We start from the raw sequence: 17,704 nt of genomic DNA, 5'->3' as shown, positions 1-17,704 counted from the left end.
ATACCTAAGGGTATGATACGATACCGCAAAAATCTCATTTGTGAACAATTTATTCTAGTTTTACATGTTGACGAAGATTCCAACATTCGCTGCCATATAGAAAAGCAGTTTTTGAAATTATGGTATCTAATTTGAATTTCTTTTCTCATTTGTTTACGAAAATTTCTTTTCAAAATTCCATTTAATCTATTATATTTTATTAAATGTATTTTTGTGTTTGCAATGTGAAATATGGTTTCCCAAATATACAAACTTATTTTCAATCTAGGCAGTTTTCTATCTTCTTTTATCATTCATTGCCATTGACTTTGTTTTATTCTCCGAAATGTTCATGTTTTAGAATTGATTGAAGTTTGAAAACAGACCTTTGTAGATCACCTTCACTTGCTGCCATCAATATCGGTCGTCTGCAAATATTTCCGTCAATATGTATTCCTGAGGGCTTTTAAAGATAACTTTTAACTGTTAACTTTATAGTCGATAACAAAAACAAAGTTAATTTCATCAGTAATTCGTCAGAATAACCAAAGAATAAAATGCTTTTAGGTCTCCCCAAATTGCGTAGTTGTAGCGTCGTCGCCTTGTAATTAACGGGTCCCAGGTTCGATACCCGATGCAGGCACACAGTGGTTCGGATCCCACTTTAAACTATAGGTCCAGTCTCTAAGTAGAATGCGAATAAAAGTGGATTCAAACAAAACAGACGAGAGAATGTTTCCTTCGAAAAGTTTAGCGTAGAATGTAGGAATCGGATCAGTATTTCATGTTTGCATATTCAACCACTTAATCGAAAGAATACGTAATTCCACAAGTTTCAAAATTCCAAAAATGAGACTTTCATTTGAGAAGCCACACAATGTAAACTTTATAACTAAAATTTCCTCTTAACTTTCAAAAGCATTTTTAGTAAGGTAAATAACGAAACAAAATAGTTATATACATGTCAGTATAGTAACTGTATAAAATGTGAAACAATAAAGAAAGAGAAGCAGTTGTGGTGGTGGATGAAGCAGAATAGTAATAAAAATTGGTAATAAAAGAACTTATTTTTATTATTTTATAATTATATTATTATTTTCGACAACCACGTCTTCTCCTGTTGCAGCAGCTCCTGCTCGATTGTCCTTCTCCATGTACATCTGGGGCGTCCTCTTCTTCGTGCTTCCTGGGGGTTCCAATCCAAAGCATCCTTTGCTATTGAGCCATCCGGTTCTCTCAGGGTGTGCCCAATCCATTGGCATTTCCTCCTCTTTTATTTGTTGTATGATTGGTTTCTGGTTAGTGATATCCCAAAGTTTCTCATTTGTAATTTTATCAGGCCACTTTATATTCATGATCCTCCTTAAGCACATATTCATAAATGTTTGTAGTTGGTGTCCTATTTTATTTGTTTGCTTCCAAGTTTCACAGCCATATATTAAAACTGACTTAACATTTGCTTGAAATATACTGAGCTTTGCTTTTGAACTTTTCCATATTAGATACAGTTGAATGAAAGCTATATTGGGCTTTGCTAATTCTGTTTTTGACATCATCTTCTGCTCCTCCATTTTTTGTTATTATTGCTCCAAGAAATTGACATGTTTCCAGTTCATTGACAGTTTTGTTTCCTATTTCCAATTTCTGTTTTTTTTTGTAGCATTTATTTTAATTAATTTTGTTTTCCCCCATTTATTTTTAATCTTACTACTTTTGATTAGGTTTCAATGACTTTCAATTTATTTTCCATGTCCTTGAAGCATTGCGAAAGGAGACAAATATCATCGACAAATTCAAGGTCCTTGAGTCTATCCGTCATTTTCCATTGTATTCCTCTTCTCTTTTTGTCTAAAGCCCTCCTCATTACGTAATCCATCACAAATAGCAACAAAGTTGGTGGTGTTAACATACATCTTTGTCTTACTTCAATTGTATTTGTTGTTGGTTCCGATAGCTGGTGGTTGTGTATAACTTGAAACTTGCATCCTTCATAGATGTTTCGTATCAGATTTAGTATGTATTTTACTAGGCATACCTGCTTCATGAAGAATCTTCCACATTTTGTTCCTATTTAGTGAATCAAAAGCTTTTTAGTAGTCTATGAAGATTGTGTATAATGGTGTTCTCCATTCTGCTAACTGTTCTAGTATAATTCGGAGAGTATTTATATGATCCACACATGATCTATTGGAACGGAATCCTGCCTGTTCCTTCCTTATTTCTGCTTATATTGGTTTCTTTATTCTATTTAATAATATTCTTGCAAATATTTTACTCTGTATTGACAAGGTTTTTCCTCTTCAGCTACTACATTTTGTAAGATCTCCTCTCTTGGGCAATTTAATAATCAATCCTGTTTTCCATTCTTCTGGATACCTCTCTATTGTCAAAATTTGGGATATTAAGGGATATAAAAGTGCTTCTATATCCGCCAGAAAAATATCCGGTGGTATTCCATCTTTGCCCGCAGCTTTACCTTTCTTTAATTGTTTAATTGCTAGTATAATCTAATCTAAATTAAGAGTATTTGTGTTTAACTTCTTCAAGCCTTTAATCTCATACTTCTCACCAGTTGCTGATGTTTTTAGATTGTGATTCGTAGTTACTTCTTCTTGATGCTCTCTGTTTAATAATTGAGGAGTTAGCTCCAAAAAGGGCACATAGAGAAAATGGCAGTTTTCGGGAAATCAGCTGTGAAAGATTTGTTACAATAATACTAATACATGTTTACAGAATATTACAAATTGATGCCAATTAATCAAGAAAACAAATACCATATTCTCTATACATGAAACAAAATGAATATGCAGGTATTAGTTTGTTTTTATACCGATATGACGACATTTTTGCATGCATGTTATATGCCCTTCTTATGTAGAACGACAAAGCAAAAAAATACATATGATTTTAACAAGTAATATCTTAAGAACTGCTCGTGTCCAAGAATACATTAGATTACTGACACACACACGTTATAAAAAATATCATTCTGTAATTTCCCAACTTTTCAATTTCCATTTCCATCACTATCTTCATCACTAATTTCCTGAACAATGGATCATCTAGGGAATGTGATGCACTTTCCTCTAGTAGTACTTCTACCCAGCGAACCCTCTCTTGGTCCATGAACCTCAACAGTGACCTTGCATCTGCCAATTTTGCACATTTGATTCCTGTCGCTTTAGCACCATCTGGATGAATAGTGCGCAACACAGATCGGTCACACTTTGTTTTCCAATACTTAAAAGGGTAAAATGTAGATTCATAAGTAGCTGAAGCCAGCAAAGTTCCAGCAGCTCTGTATTTCATTTGCACATACAACTGCATTCGGAAGTTGTTCCGACCAATAGGATTTTTTCAAAAACATAGGCTCGAAGGCTCTTCTGAATATCTGTTTCTCTTGTTTACTTCTTGTTTCCATTCACTCTTAGTTACCGGTTTCTTTCCACCCAGTTTGGAAACCTTTAATGCTGGTTCTGAATGAGTGGTAGTAGGCCTACTCATTTTTACATCCGCCCAATACTGTAACACACACAAAATGGAAGATCCTTTTCATTACGCATTTGTTCAAACAAACAGGGCTACCACACTCAAAAATTTAAATACCCTAGAGATTTGGAGCTAACTTCTCAATTCTTGGAAGTAATGTTTCCATTTTTCATTTGTTCTTTGTCTAGTGTAAGCAATTTCTCATTTAGATCTTTAATTGGTTTGTTCTACTGAATTTTCTTCCTTGCTAATTGTTTTGTTCTGTTTGCAGCCTTTCCGCTTGATCTGCTAGTTTATCTACCCATTTCCTTTTATCCTGTCGAACACTTCCTTTAATATCTTGATATTTTTGTTTGTATAAGTTTGCTATGTCTTGTTTTTGTTGTCTTGTCCTGGCGTTGTTAAGTCTATGTTTCAATCCTCTTCTTTCTTCTATTTTCTTCCATGTATCAGCTGAAATCCATTCCATCCTTTGGGGATGTTTGTAACCAATTAGTTCATCAGATGTTTCTAGTACTTTAGCCGTTCTCTCCCAAGCGTCCTCTGGGTCTTTTATTTGATGTGTTTGTAGTAAGTAATTCATGTCGGTTTCCAAGTTTTATTGTAAATTGTTGTTTCACTTGTGGTACTTTAAGTTTATCTATAGCATACTTCCGTGTCTTTTTCTGAATTTTATTACATGCTGCCTTTATTTTGAGTTTTACTTCTCCTATTAGCATGTGATGGTCACTGTAAATATCGTCGCTGCGCTTATTTCTTACGTCTTGTAGACTTCCTCGCTATCTTCTACTTATTATGATACGATCTATTGATTTCTGCTTTTGAATCTTGAGAAACCCACATAACCTTATGACAATTCTTATGTGGGAAGATCGTTGATTATTATTACCCTATTATTCCTCGTATTGAGTTTTATATCAACATAATCGATGAATGAACTATTTGTCAACAAGAGAGAGCGAGTGACAATTACTCGACAATATATATCTTGATACACACTTTCAATGTTGCCTGCTAAGTGGCTGACTACGTTAATTGTTCCAATTTCGATCTCACTACCGAAGTTCCGGGTTCGAGTCTCGGCCCGAGTATAGGTGTTCTTTGTGAGTACGCTTGGTCAGTTTCATATCATAGCCAGAAGTGGCAGAAAAGAGACATAAAATAACAAAATACAAACAAACGAACACTTTCCATTTTATCGCGGCGCAGGAACTCTTTCTTATCTTTTATGTTTGTAATGGCCATATTCTTTTCCATCTTTCGTGCATTTTACTTTTATTTCGGGAAAAATATTATTTTTCGAAATGTTATTACGTATTATATAATGTACTTTACAGTTGCGACACTTTTCTTACTGGCCAAGGGGTCTCGGGTTCGATAAGCGGTGGAGGTACCAGTGTTTGGAAGTAACTAGTTACAAGTAACTAAGTTACAAGTAACAGTTACTTTTTGAGAAAATTTAACTATAACTAGTTACTTTTAAAAGTGAGTAACTGTAACCGATTTACTTTTTTACGATAGAAGTAACGTTTTAACAGTTACTACTTCTACAGTTACTTTGCGACACTTAAATTGCTATGTAAGTGTGGCGATTTAGGACTCAAAGTGAGCCGGAATTTAGTTTCTGCTGTAATATAAAAGTCCATCTTTGATACATTAATTCTTGCAAACACTAGATGAAGAGGAAAAGAGAAAGTTGTTGTACTAAATTTGTCTCCTGGCGGTGGTCAGTCGGTAGGCTCCAGCCAGGTGCCAGGAATTTCAAGGTTTATCGTATGTTTCATATTTAGTTTGGTAGACCTGAATTCCATCTCGGAAGAGGGGTGGATTTCTCAGAAGCGGGAAGATAAGCCTCTAGGAGGAGAATTCCTTCCTATTACTGACAGTTTTCCATTGTCAGTTGTGTGCTGTGAAGTGTCTCTTGTCTCTGTTGTTTGTGCCTCTGTGGTGTTCCTCTGTGACCTTATAACTTCCCCCTTCTGTAAGCAGCATCCGATAGTTTCTTTCTTTGCTATAATGTCGGATTAAGCTGAAAAAGGACGTACTCGTACTGCAATTTTTCAGTGTTTTAACGGAAGAATTCAACGATACTGGTAGTATGAAGGAAACTGAAGGAGACGAGAGCTAGCAAATGAGCATTTGAATGGAAAACAATGTAATTGTTTCCACGTTATTTCATTTATCTCAGTTCCTGATAATTTAAAAATGGAAGTAAAAATATTTCCGGTTAGATTTCGCTTATTTTATTCACCAGTTCTGGACATTTTGAAAGAAGTAGGTCTAATATATTTTGGTAAGTGCTATTCGTTTAAGATTTAAATGAGAACTCATTTTCTTGAAATAACAGATACAACAGATCTCACCATTATTATTGATACAACAGTGAATTACAACAGTCAAGTGGCAAACGAAAGAATCAGGAAGACCCTAGCCATCATTCTTGCTTGTTTAGGTAATCGTCTCAGAGAGAACTGAAGGGGTAAGTTTAAAATGGCATTTTCACCTTCATTGATAATGCACAATTATAGGCTACTACATTATATTTTTTATCATTTTCTGGTTCATAAACACTTGAAATTCTACAACAAATGTATTTATCTCTGACACGCCCTTTATGCGAAACAGACCTCTCTTCTTAGAATATATTCTACGTGAGTGGTATCTGTCTCTCTTTCTATACAGTCTCTAGAATCCGCCCACTCCAATGGACATTCCTTAAGAACAACAATGATAATAAATACAAATGTTTAAGTCGCAGAAGCTCAGGTCAACCTCCGTGGCGGAGTGGTTAGCACAACACACTATATGTCAGGAGTCCCGGATTCTATTTCGTTTCGGACATGGATGTTTGTGTTCGTTCCAATGAGAATACAGAAAACAGAAAATTGACATACGTAAAAATTGAGAAGATGTGAATAACGGGGGATACTACCGCATAGGGTGTTTCTTTATAAAAAAAATATTTAAAAAGTCGTTTGGGTGCCTGACTACCATGCGAGAGACCCCGGGAGAATCGAGATTTTTCCACCTGTTGAAGCGGCTTCAGCGCCCACCCAGCGAAATATAAAGTGGGTATCTGGAGGAAATTCTGGAAGGGGGGGGGGTAAAGAATGCCAGGGACGTGGTGCTGATCACATCACCCCCACCTTCCACCATGATCAAGAAAGTTTGGGGCCCTAACTCCACACCCCGTATACGCCATCATGGCGTCACGCAAAGCACAGGAGAGCACTTTATTTTGTAATAAATATAAATATATGAAGACTTACTTATGTACCAGTAACATAAGTAAAAGACATGTTAGTCTTCACAAAATATGTTATTACAATTAATGATAGATTTGTGTAATTTGGTTGCAAGAAAATTTTCAGCAGAAAGTAACTGTAAAAGTAACTTAGTTACTTTTTTAAGCAAGTAACTGTAACTAGTTACCTTTTTAAAAGTAACTTTCCGAACACTGGGAGGTACATAGTGGTTCAGATTCCACTTTAAACTGTAGGTTCAGTCCCAATTAGCTTATTTGTGCATGAAAGTGGACTCAAAAGAAAAACTAAAAAAAAAGAAACACAAAAAACTTTTCTTACCAGGAAAACCTTGGATAAAACATAATTTCTGGTTAATAGCGATTTTATGTCGTCAGTTCCGCTGAATTTCATCACGATTAATTGTATATGCCCTAAGAGATTATCAACAAGTTATGGCATGGAAGGCAATTGCTGCCTTGTCCTAAGGGCCAATACTTCCCTTAATATCAAGCAATCAACAGACATATCGAAATACGTAAAAAAGGAAACATCATAGATAAATACCAAATATCGAAATGTCAAAATATCGGAACACTAGCTTTTGTGTCATGAATATCTCAAATATCTACATCGATATTTACTGCAGCAGTTTCAGAAACTTCTCCCAAGTGATTGAAGTTTATTTAGACTTTGACTTGTTTCTCAAAACAAGCACGTGGTGTTAGGTTACAGCTCCCAAAAATGGAAAACCAGTTATTCCGGATCCTGAAGACGGCAAATAAAAGATACAAGTCACGTTGACCAAGATCGCGGTAATGCTCAATGATGCATTAAATGGTGTCCACATCAGTAACATGGATAGAACTTGTTTTCACGGTTAAAAGAGAAAAGGTTCCAGAGCTTATCTTCTGAAGTAAAGTAATAAACCCTCTTAATTATGTAAAGATACTTCTCAAGGTCACAGTTTCCTAACCAAGAGATTCGAGAAGAAAGGCTTGTTTTATGTTCCGATAGGCTAACCGGGGTTGGATATTCATCTTAAAAGCCACTACGCAATATGCCTCTACCACGGATCAAACCCGGAACGTTTTGATTACAAGGCGACACTTTTATTACTACACAATCGGGGAGGCTTCCAAGTGGTTCGATATGCTGATTGTAGAACAAGAGTATCCGGTTCGAATCCACGATTAGGCGTAGATATTTGTGCTTCTATCATCCACTCAACACCAACGTTTCACACCCCACGTGTCGCACATCGCTTTGGGTTGAAATCTCATCCGTTTTGGAATGTCCATGTCATTCAAAAACAACTTCATCTGCAAAAAGAAACATTCAATATAATTCTGTGCGATTTGCTTCATTGATGAATTCATTTGGTTTATTTCATTTCCCTTTTCTGCCAGTTTTGACTAATTGCGAAGATGAGGATGAGTGATGATGACGAAAGTTATGAAGAGACAATCACAAAGATAATCCATGCCGAGATTTGAACCCGGGACCCCTGCCGTCGTAGAGCGCTGTTAACCACTCCGCCACGCAGGTTGGCTCTGTGCGATATGGATACTCTGATTTAATTAGGGGTTTTGGGGGCTACATGAGCGACCCTTCATTTCCAAATAGGCTTCTAAGGACGTAAAATTGCTTTGAAAAGGGCCACAAAATAGAAACAATTAGATATTTGAAATATATAAATAAATATATATAACTAATCATCTGGCATGACCGGGTCTACAAATTATAACTGAAAAGCATACACGGGGGAGTGTTAGTTCCGAGCCTTTTCCACATATACAGCTCATACTAATCCATACAAATCATGAATTAAATTGGATCTGGTTATATTTGTGGAAGACCGCACGTGTGGACAGCAGAGCGAGTAGCGGTACTGTAGCTTTGTAAGAGGAGCGGAAAGGGAGTAGTGAGCGAGGTAAGAAGCTTCCCCGTTCGCGTTCATGTAGTGTGAAGCTCTCGTGACCTGATTCGTAACAGCGCATTGAGGCATTGGAATCATGGCAGAGGGCACAGGATGTGGTTCCGTGAGAATTAGAACTCCTTTTATTACTTCTCAATGCAAGCGACTCTCCCGCCCTTGCTCTCCTGCGTACTGGCCTTGTGGTTCAGTGTGCAGACGGAATGCTCGCACCGGACGGAGCGCTCGCTGGGGTTGACAATTACAACCGAGATGATTTGAGTTTTCGTTTTTAAATCCGCTTTATGCACAGATGGGCTAATCGGCACAACGCCATCGGGGGGGGGGGGCTAACCAGCGAGATGCTCAAGTCTGAATGAAAGTAACATTTCCATGAATGTGGTCGTCCCTAGACATTAATTTCGCCTCCAAGAAGACAAATTGTGGATCGATATAATCAGTGTAGTTTAGGTGTACCATTACAAGCGGCAAACCAGAGGAAAATGTGTACCGATATTCCTTAGTCAGAGTTCACACCGAAGCGACAGCGACAGGGAAATTCGCCGATCGAACGCAGACTCACGCGGCCTCTCATGCCTCTACGGTGTGCTATGTTGCTGTTGATTGGCTCGTTCCCAAGTAGCATGCGTCGGTTGTCGCTCTGCTGTGATACCATTCCAGCATCTGCCTGGAATTTCTGAAGAAACGGGAGCAGCGGAGTTTGAATCTCCCACCTCCAGGATACGAGCCCGTCACGTCAGAACTCGTTGGGTAAGGACGCCGGTTCATTTGTCTAGGCGGCGGAATCACCTGCTAGATCGTTACCCTAACCCACCACAAGGCTTTCGCAATTAGGCCAGCCACGCAGCAGAACTAGTTTCCCCCCTTCTTTCATTCTAGATACAATGAAACTAGTTAGCGGTGACGACATCAGTGATCAGTCTGATTTCTGGGAAAGAGATTATTGCGAAAGGGAAAGGAAGTTTGAAAATGGATGATCGTTTTCTAATTGCTTACATAAACCGTTCTCTTTACGGTATAACTGAACGCGTTTCCAGAGTTATGTAAGATCTCGTATATCCTTTGGTTCCTTAAGGGCAGCTGCTATACCTGGTGTTCATCACACCATATTACAATTTGGTTTTCTCTGTGTTAGTAAAGAATCTGTTGGTCACATTTTATTGAATCTAGGACAATTGCGATGATTTTGACGGTGAAGGTCATTTTACAAATTAATGGTAGGGCCATTGCGACGATCAGGACCTAACCTAACCTAACCATAAGCGTCACAGAACTAATAATGCTGTCGAAGGTTGGAATAACAAAATAAATAGGTGGCTTGGAAGACCGCATCCAAAAATTCATGATGTTCTGGCCAGCTTCAAGAGCCAAGCAGAAGACACCAACATCAAGTACATGCGAATGGAACTTAATGTAGAAGATCAGAAAAGGAAGAAGCGTGACATTAGAATCAACGAGAGAGTTGGAAACTGTATTCGCACATATGAGGAAACGGGTGACTTCAATAGGTGTCTGTTGGCTCTAGCCCATGTTCAAAAACTTGTTTGAACCAAATTCCCAACCGAAAATATCAATATTTCACATAATTCTCTTGTAAGAGATATTATACGGGGTGTTATATCACCCTTCAATTTGATAGAATGTCATCGCAATTGTCCATCCACCCGCCTTTTTACTTCTGTGCTCATCGCAATTGTCAGGCTACCCATTTTATTGGACTTAAACACTTTCACTGTAAAAAGTTGACTGGAGAAATAACGGTCTACGACCGTCAATTTCCGCTGCCCTCCAACTACCGTAACAAAATTACAGTTCTTAAAAGTGTTAACGGTCATTACATAGTTAATCTAATTAACGTAACTGTAATGATTCAGTTTCGAAAAATGTATTTATGTGCACGCATCTTGAATTCGTAATCATTATCTACTTTTACTCATGGTAAAATATTCAAATCTAAATAAAAAACTGTTGCTTCCCGTTTTTGTGAATTAACAGTCAAAATGTTAGATTTTTATGGTAAATTCTAACATTGTACCGCAAAAAGAATGGCCATGACGGTTTCTTTAACGTATAAACAGTTCTTACAAAATTAACCGAATTTAATGTAATTTTAATGATACACTTTTAAAAAATATATTTATGCTGCATGCATGTGCAATGTATAATCATTATGTATATTTATGTAAGATATGGTACTAACATTTAAATTTGAAAGTTTCTCTTATGTGTGTCGGTAATAGGCCTAAAAGTATGTGTGTGTGTGTAATATTTCAAGCGGTAAATATTTCAACGTATTCTACTTCTTGTAAATTAACAAGCAGACAGTTAAATTTTAACGGTGGAATGTTACGGTAACTTTAACAGAACCCTTCATCAACGCAAGCACACACACACACTCTGAGTTACACCTCATCCCAAGTGATGAAGTAACTATGTCGGTGAACAACCAGAACGCCATACATTGATCAGGCCCGAAGTTAGGGGTTACAACACCTGGGCCTCTCTGTACAAATGGGTCTTCACTAGGAAATAAATGTTCCGTAAGGACTACAAGATAAAAAAGAGAGATATTTGAAATGGTAAGAAATATTAGAAAATATAACTAACCATCTGTACAAGTAACGTCAACTGCGATGAAAGGCGCAACTGAGAGTTTTGGATGTGAAAGAAACAACAAAACTATCCGAGTTTCTTTCTCACTTTCCCAACTCAAAATTAATTTCAAAAAGTGAAAATTGTCGATGAGTAATGCAAAATAACCTTGGTAGTACTGTCCGACAGCGGAAACTGAGACCAGCTCGAGAGGACGAATCCACACGCGTGAGAGAAGGTAGGTAAAAACATTTCATCACCAGACGAATACCTTCCACTTGCAGCCGCCACCCCTATTTTGCAAGTGGACTCGTCTAGTCAGCGCATGCGCAGTTGCGTCAATGGTCTCTGCTAAAGCAGACGGGAGGAATTTAGTAACGTGGAAGTAGGGAAAGAAAATTGAGTTGGGGAGAATTCTCTAGCTCCTTCTCCAAATAGAATACAAACTTCTAATTATGTAGAATATTTAGAATACTTGTACGTGTTTTTTATTTATTTAGAAACTGCTTTCTCTTACAGACGAATACAACATGAGTCCCAGCTACATGAGGCAGAAAGGATGGGTGACAGAGGCGGACGACTACGTGTGCACTCTCAGGGAGGAGGTGCAGAAGGTGGCGCTGGTGGAGCTCAGGGAGGACAAGAACACACGTGACCAGGCCCTTGCACAGTTCAGGGATTGGATTATCAAAAACCCTGACATAGAGAACTGCCGTCTAGGTGAGTATATACATTTCTCTCCATGTTGAAATCTGAGCATCTGTGGATGTAACGCAGTTAAAAGTAAATGGCACATTTTTGAGTTACTGTTTCAAGTAACTAGTAACTTAATTCAGGAACTACTTTTCTTTGAGATTTCGTGTGGATGAAAATTAATTCTCCCATCTTCATTGTTATAAATATACACATAAAGCCGCTAGCAGGATTTTTTCTCAGGCACTTAATCTGCTCTCTATGTTTTCACGCTACAATTTCAAAATTTAAATTATATGATGTATTTCCCGATATATAGTATCAGGAGTAAGGGGGTGGGTTAAGTTCGGACAAGTGAAGGCGCCCTTGTATACACAAATTCATTGCGAGAATCTGTTCAAGAAGAGGGTTTCACACTGAGCTTTCTTGCGTCTAGACTTTTGCATTTAAATATATGAGGTTAATTATATTTTAATGAATTAATGATTCGAACTTGTTAAAAAAAGCAGTAGTCAATACACGAAACATATTACACTTATTATCCTCTATTTGCTTTTCTACTCAGTTTGTATCATGAAGACTCAAAACGCTCCCGATCTTTACACGTTCTTTTAGTCAAAGACCAAATAATAAGTTCACATGAAAGACTCGAAAGCATTCACGTGATGCCTCTCAGGGTATTGGTATTATCTCTCTGTTAGTTCGTCAAATAAAAAACAAAGTTAAGTTTTCACTATGAAAAGAAAGTATATTTTACTTTCTTTGCAAACTAAATACTTATGTGCCTAACATAAAATCCATTTCACTCCAAGAAATTAAACTTCTTATAATTCAACTTTATCACTCTATTCAAACTCCAAGCACGAACCACAGATTGCCCGCAATGATTGCCCGAACTTCCAAGTCAAGACAAAATACATTCGTAATTGCCATGGTAACAGCCCTTACAAGATAAGTATATACAGGTTACTCACTATCCTGACATTATCAGTGATAAGTAAATTATAGAAATTAAGATTAAAGAACAATAAACATTTGTACAAGAGAAAAGGTAATTAATAACAATAAATATTAATGCAATGGGAAAGGACGTGTCAAATGATCGAACCTGTTTAAAAAAAGCAGTAGTCAATACACAAAACATATTACACTTATCCTTTTTTTGCTTTTCTACTCAGTTTGTATCATGACGACCCAAAACGCTCACGTCTTACCCGGCGGGATTCTAATAGGCTCTTCTACAGACGGTGGAGGGGCGGGGGAATGGGCAAACAGCACAGCACATCCCATCCCCAGGGAGGGCAAGGAATGTATTCTTAGAAATTCTGCCAATATTTTATTTCAAATTATTTGGGGGGGGACAATTATTTCACTTTCGAACGTACCTAGGTAAAAAGCGCACCGAACCAAATGGAATTTTTCAACCCGCTGTTTTTCAGGGGTACCTTTCCCCCCGCTGGATACGACCATGCACCTACACCACGAAGCCGATACCGACTGGCCACCACGGTTTCTAGATTCAGTGTTACCCGGTGGAGGTGATATGATTCTCCCGAACCATATTCGGTCATATTTAATATTATTCTTAATTATTTTGCTTTTTACGTATATTCACTATAAAACGTTATGAAAGTTAAGATATTTAATGGTTGACCTAATGACATAATTTTTTCATTCGAAAGGTTTCGTGTTTGTTATTTGTAAGCTTTATGAAAGCAAAATCTTTCATTGTTGACAATTAGTCAAAAATATGTGTTCTCAGTTTTAGAATCAAACTATTATGAAAGCCATAAGAGCTAAATTTCAGTTGGAGTTATTAGTAATATAAGCCTTATGGACATTGGAAAGAAGTTTCTTTAACAATGTGACAACTTTGTAGTAGAGAATATTATAGGAACTTCAAGGGTCACAATTGTTGTTTTAGACATAGAAAAATGAACCTTATGGAACATACTGTTTAATCTTTAAGATATTGCCATTATACACAAATTAATTATATATATCACAGCTGTAGCTATGTTTATCTTTTGTGTCACGGGAGGCGCTCTGTTTGACATGCGGAGGGCATAAATACAGCCTCGAAACCTAATCCTGGGGCATTTTCATCACAAACTCCGATGGATTAACATCATCAGCTCCCTTTATGGGAGGGTTCAAGAACTTAGTCTTCGTTCTCAAATTAGCTTAGAGACGTAGCTATTCTGTCGAATGGGTAGGTTCGCCCTGCTAACATGTCACCATGCGTGAGAATAAGTTAATTTACGACAATTCAGATTGATTTCTTTGAAACTTATACGCCTTGTACATAATATATTTTTCAATTTTTGCATAAAGCACAGGACTTAATGTTATTCTGCCGTATGAGTAGGTTCGCCCTGTGGGTATGTTAACATGCCATCATACGAAAGAATAAGTTCAGATTATTTCGTCTCCATGATTATTATTTATTTATCAGGTTATTCATTGTTGATATCTGGCATGGTTAGGTTTCGCCCTGTGAACATGCTAACATGTTGCCATATCCGATACCAAGTCGATGTCTATATTATTTTACGAATTATAACATTTTGTACTTCTTCACATATCTTGAAGCCAGATCATAATGTCCAATTTATATTAAATCGGAGTCAGTAATCAAAACCTTCGCAAATCATGTCAAAGTTATGCTTCATTATGTCAGGGAGCGTTCATAAAGTTCCAAGCAAGCACCTGGTCGTCTTTAAATAACGGATATGACAGCTTGATCCTTGTTCAGTAAATGTAATGTAAACTGCAAGACTTGCATCGATTTGATTATAAGAAGGAAATGTGTTCAGTCCTATGTTTATGGAGATCTGTAACTAAGATGTAAATTTATAAAAGTATCTTAAAAATTAACAATCTTCAGGAAAAGAATTGCCCATAAAGAAGCCTACTGAAGACGCAGATTTTCTTCAGAAACAGATGTTGTTCATTTATCTAATCTCCTTTCCCGTAGCCTATGCTAACATAAATTAAAAGAGTCGAAGCCTCATACCCCATGCACGTCTATCACCATTCCCGTACCTGAGAGGGGTCAGAGTAACCCATTAGCCCACTGAGTTTTAGCCGAGGTGAAGAAACAGATGAAATTGGATATTGAAAGGTGATTGAAGGAAATAGGAAGGTAAAGATGAGGATGGACGCTTTGTATTCATGAATTTGTTTATGGTATAGTTGCGATTGTATAATTTTTCGAAGGCGATTTATGCTCGAGGATGCTGACAACAGAGAGTGGCCTAAAGGTTCGAGAGAGGAACCGCCACGAAGCCTTGTTCAGCAAGAGAGCAGCCAAAAGTGTCGCGATGGATGTTTCTGCTTACTTCTCTTCGTCTCCTTCAAAGTTCAGAGCTGCTGATCGAGCGCAGATCTTTCCCAGTTATGCAATTAAGATATGATTTTAAAAGGGTGGTATTTGGTTTTATTTTTATTCTGAGCGTTTTCCCTCATCATTAACCCTGCAAGTTTTGTTAAGTATCCTTCCTAATTTTGCGTAACGCTATGCGTCGCTCTTCCTAGTTATTCACCTGTTGACATATGCTGATAGGAATATTAGCAGTCCTGAAAGGAACCCCTGGAATTGGAGGAAATGAAATGAAGGGAGAGTGATGGCACCTTTCAGAGGCACAAGTGGTTCGGATCCCACTTTAAACTGTAGGTCCAGTTCCGATTAGCCTTACTGTGCATAAAATGGACTTAAAACAACAAATCAAATCATTCTAGAATCAGTGTTAGGAAAGCCAACTGCCCCCCCCCCCACACTGTAACGGTATATTTTGTGTTTTTAAGCTGATTCTCAGCAACATACACAATATACACAACCATACATTTTTGAATCCTTGTCCCGAGGTTCAAAACTTGCAGTACCTGAAGTTCTGTGGATGCTAGTTTAGGCAATAGACACGTACCTCTTCAAATTACAACTTAACGCCCATTTCCTTTTAGATATATATAGGTTTATTCATATTATATTTACAGAAGTTAATTCTTGGCCGTTATTCACAACATTACATTCCGGTGTACCCTGTCCCCCCTTCCCAAAGAGAGTGTGTAGACTCGCGTAGCCACTGGCTCCACGAGTAAAAAAAAAATATAACCCTCAGTACCAAAAAAGGTGGCTGAAGGTATGTGTGCTGTGTACCCGGTTTCCCACATGAAATAAACTATTGGAATAATGTGAAAAGAGCAAGTGTGTGTACTAAAAGAAAGAGAGAAAGTTAAAGTATCCGCCTATTCATATTATCAAGAAAAGTCTTCGTTTCGCCCCATAGAGAAGAGACACCTCTTTACCTCGCCGTATTGCACCGAAACATCTGAGGCCGACTGCTGCCTTCCCTTCCTTTTATAGGCCTCGCTAATGACCTAAACCGTTACTGGAAAATTACCGCTCCCCCAACGGCCAAGAACTCAAACGTACAGGACATAGACATAGACATACACAATTTATAACATAAAAAGGATCCAGTAATGATCGCATCATTACATAGTCCCCCCTTCCTGAAGAGAGAAAAATCAAAGTTCTGTAACCTAGAAAAATAATAATAATATACACAAAACACTTGTCCGCAGTTTCTGTTCACTACAAACACACTTTCATTAGGTCACACGACACTGACAGTCAATGTTCACTCTAATTTTGTCCACAAGTGTACTTCGAGATCTGCGTTCTTCCCTCAGCACTGGAGCTGGTTAACCCACGTCGATTCTTACCCACTCAGCATCTCTTCCATCCTTCCTCCTGGACCAATTAGAGACAGTCTCCTGGAAATCCATCCAAGTCACCAAGGCTGCTGGTTCGGCTCCCGGCAACGCCACTGCTCTGCGCTCCTGCCGAGATCGGAAGACACCGCTTCGACCGGGTTCCACATGAATGGGTCTAAATGGCTCTACATCCAGAGATGTCACTGCTATTCACTGGATTTTCTCACCACCGAACTGCGGCTTCTCGACGAAAATACGCGGTAAAAGAATACGCACTAACTTTGCGTTACTTTCGCGATGAAATTGACTGCGAAACGACACTTTTGTATGAGTACTGTATGAGGTAGAGAAAATAAGTGAAAGATAGAATAAAGAAAAGATAGATAAGTCCCTATGTACAATATTTACAAAAAATCCCCCTTTGAAATTAGACTAGAATCTGTTTCTCAGCTTGTAACGCATCGGGGATATATCTTCGTCTTGGCTCCTCCTGCCGAAGTTACGTGCGCTCTCTTTGCTGAATTGGGTTCGGCTACTTTCCTTGCAAAGTCAGGTGGCGAAGAATAAGGCTTTAACTGGTCACGGTTGGCTCTCAATATTCTTCCGTCCCCGCTGTGTTTCATTTTGAAAGTATTTGCCGAAGTTTGCTCCACAATTGCGTGTGATCCAGAGGACTTCCCCGAGAATTTACTGGTTACTCTGCGGGCCTTACCAGAGATAGGATGTTCCTTAAGCCAAGCTTTATTCCCCACCTGAAACGTGCATTTGCGGCGTTTCCTATCACAAGCTTTCTTCTTGGCGTCTTCCATCCTGAATTTCGTTTCCTCCTTACTTGACATGAAATCTTGCTTATTCCTGTCATCTTTTAATACGCAGCATGGCTGGCACGACTTACAATACTGGATAACGTCTTTAGTTAGGCCTATCCAAGTGTATTGTTCCCTAACCTTCGCTAACGTTTTCAATCTCCCAGGATGACAAACGAATGCATTATCATGCAACGACACGAGAATTTGCGAATGTAGAGAAGTAGGTGCCCATATTTTCCCTCTTC

At 38.1% G+C, this 17,704-nt stretch overlaps 2 protein-coding genes across 4 annotated transcripts in view; one reads left to right on the top strand and one right to left on the bottom strand.

The window, feature by feature from the left end:
* Nucleotides 1-17,704, bottom strand: part of LOC145987750 (palmitoyltransferase ZDHHC3) — a 150,134-nt gene that overhangs the window by 95,514 nt on the left and 36,916 nt on the right. The window lies entirely within an intron of this gene.
* LOC145987749 (clavesin-2-like) overlaps nt 1-17,704 on the top strand; it is a 71,245-nt gene that overhangs the window by 20,652 nt on the left and 32,889 nt on the right. Inside the window, exon 2 of the mRNA XM_083122413.1 lies at nt 11,758-11,958. Coding sequence (XP_082978539.1) covers nt 11,769-11,958 — 190 coding nt within the window. The 5' untranslated portion in view covers nt 11,758-11,768. The remainder of the gene's footprint in view (nt 1-11,757; nt 11,959-17,704) is intronic.

Source organism: Lepisma saccharinum, chromosome 5 (assembly GCF_977018435.1).
Source record: "Lepisma saccharinum chromosome 5, izLepSacc3.1, whole genome shotgun sequence".
NCBI lineage: Eukaryota > Metazoa > Arthropoda > Insecta > Zygentoma > Lepismatidae > Lepisma > Lepisma saccharinum.
Note: the sequence above shows the minus strand (reverse complement) of the source record. Positions and strands in the feature narration are given on the sequence as shown.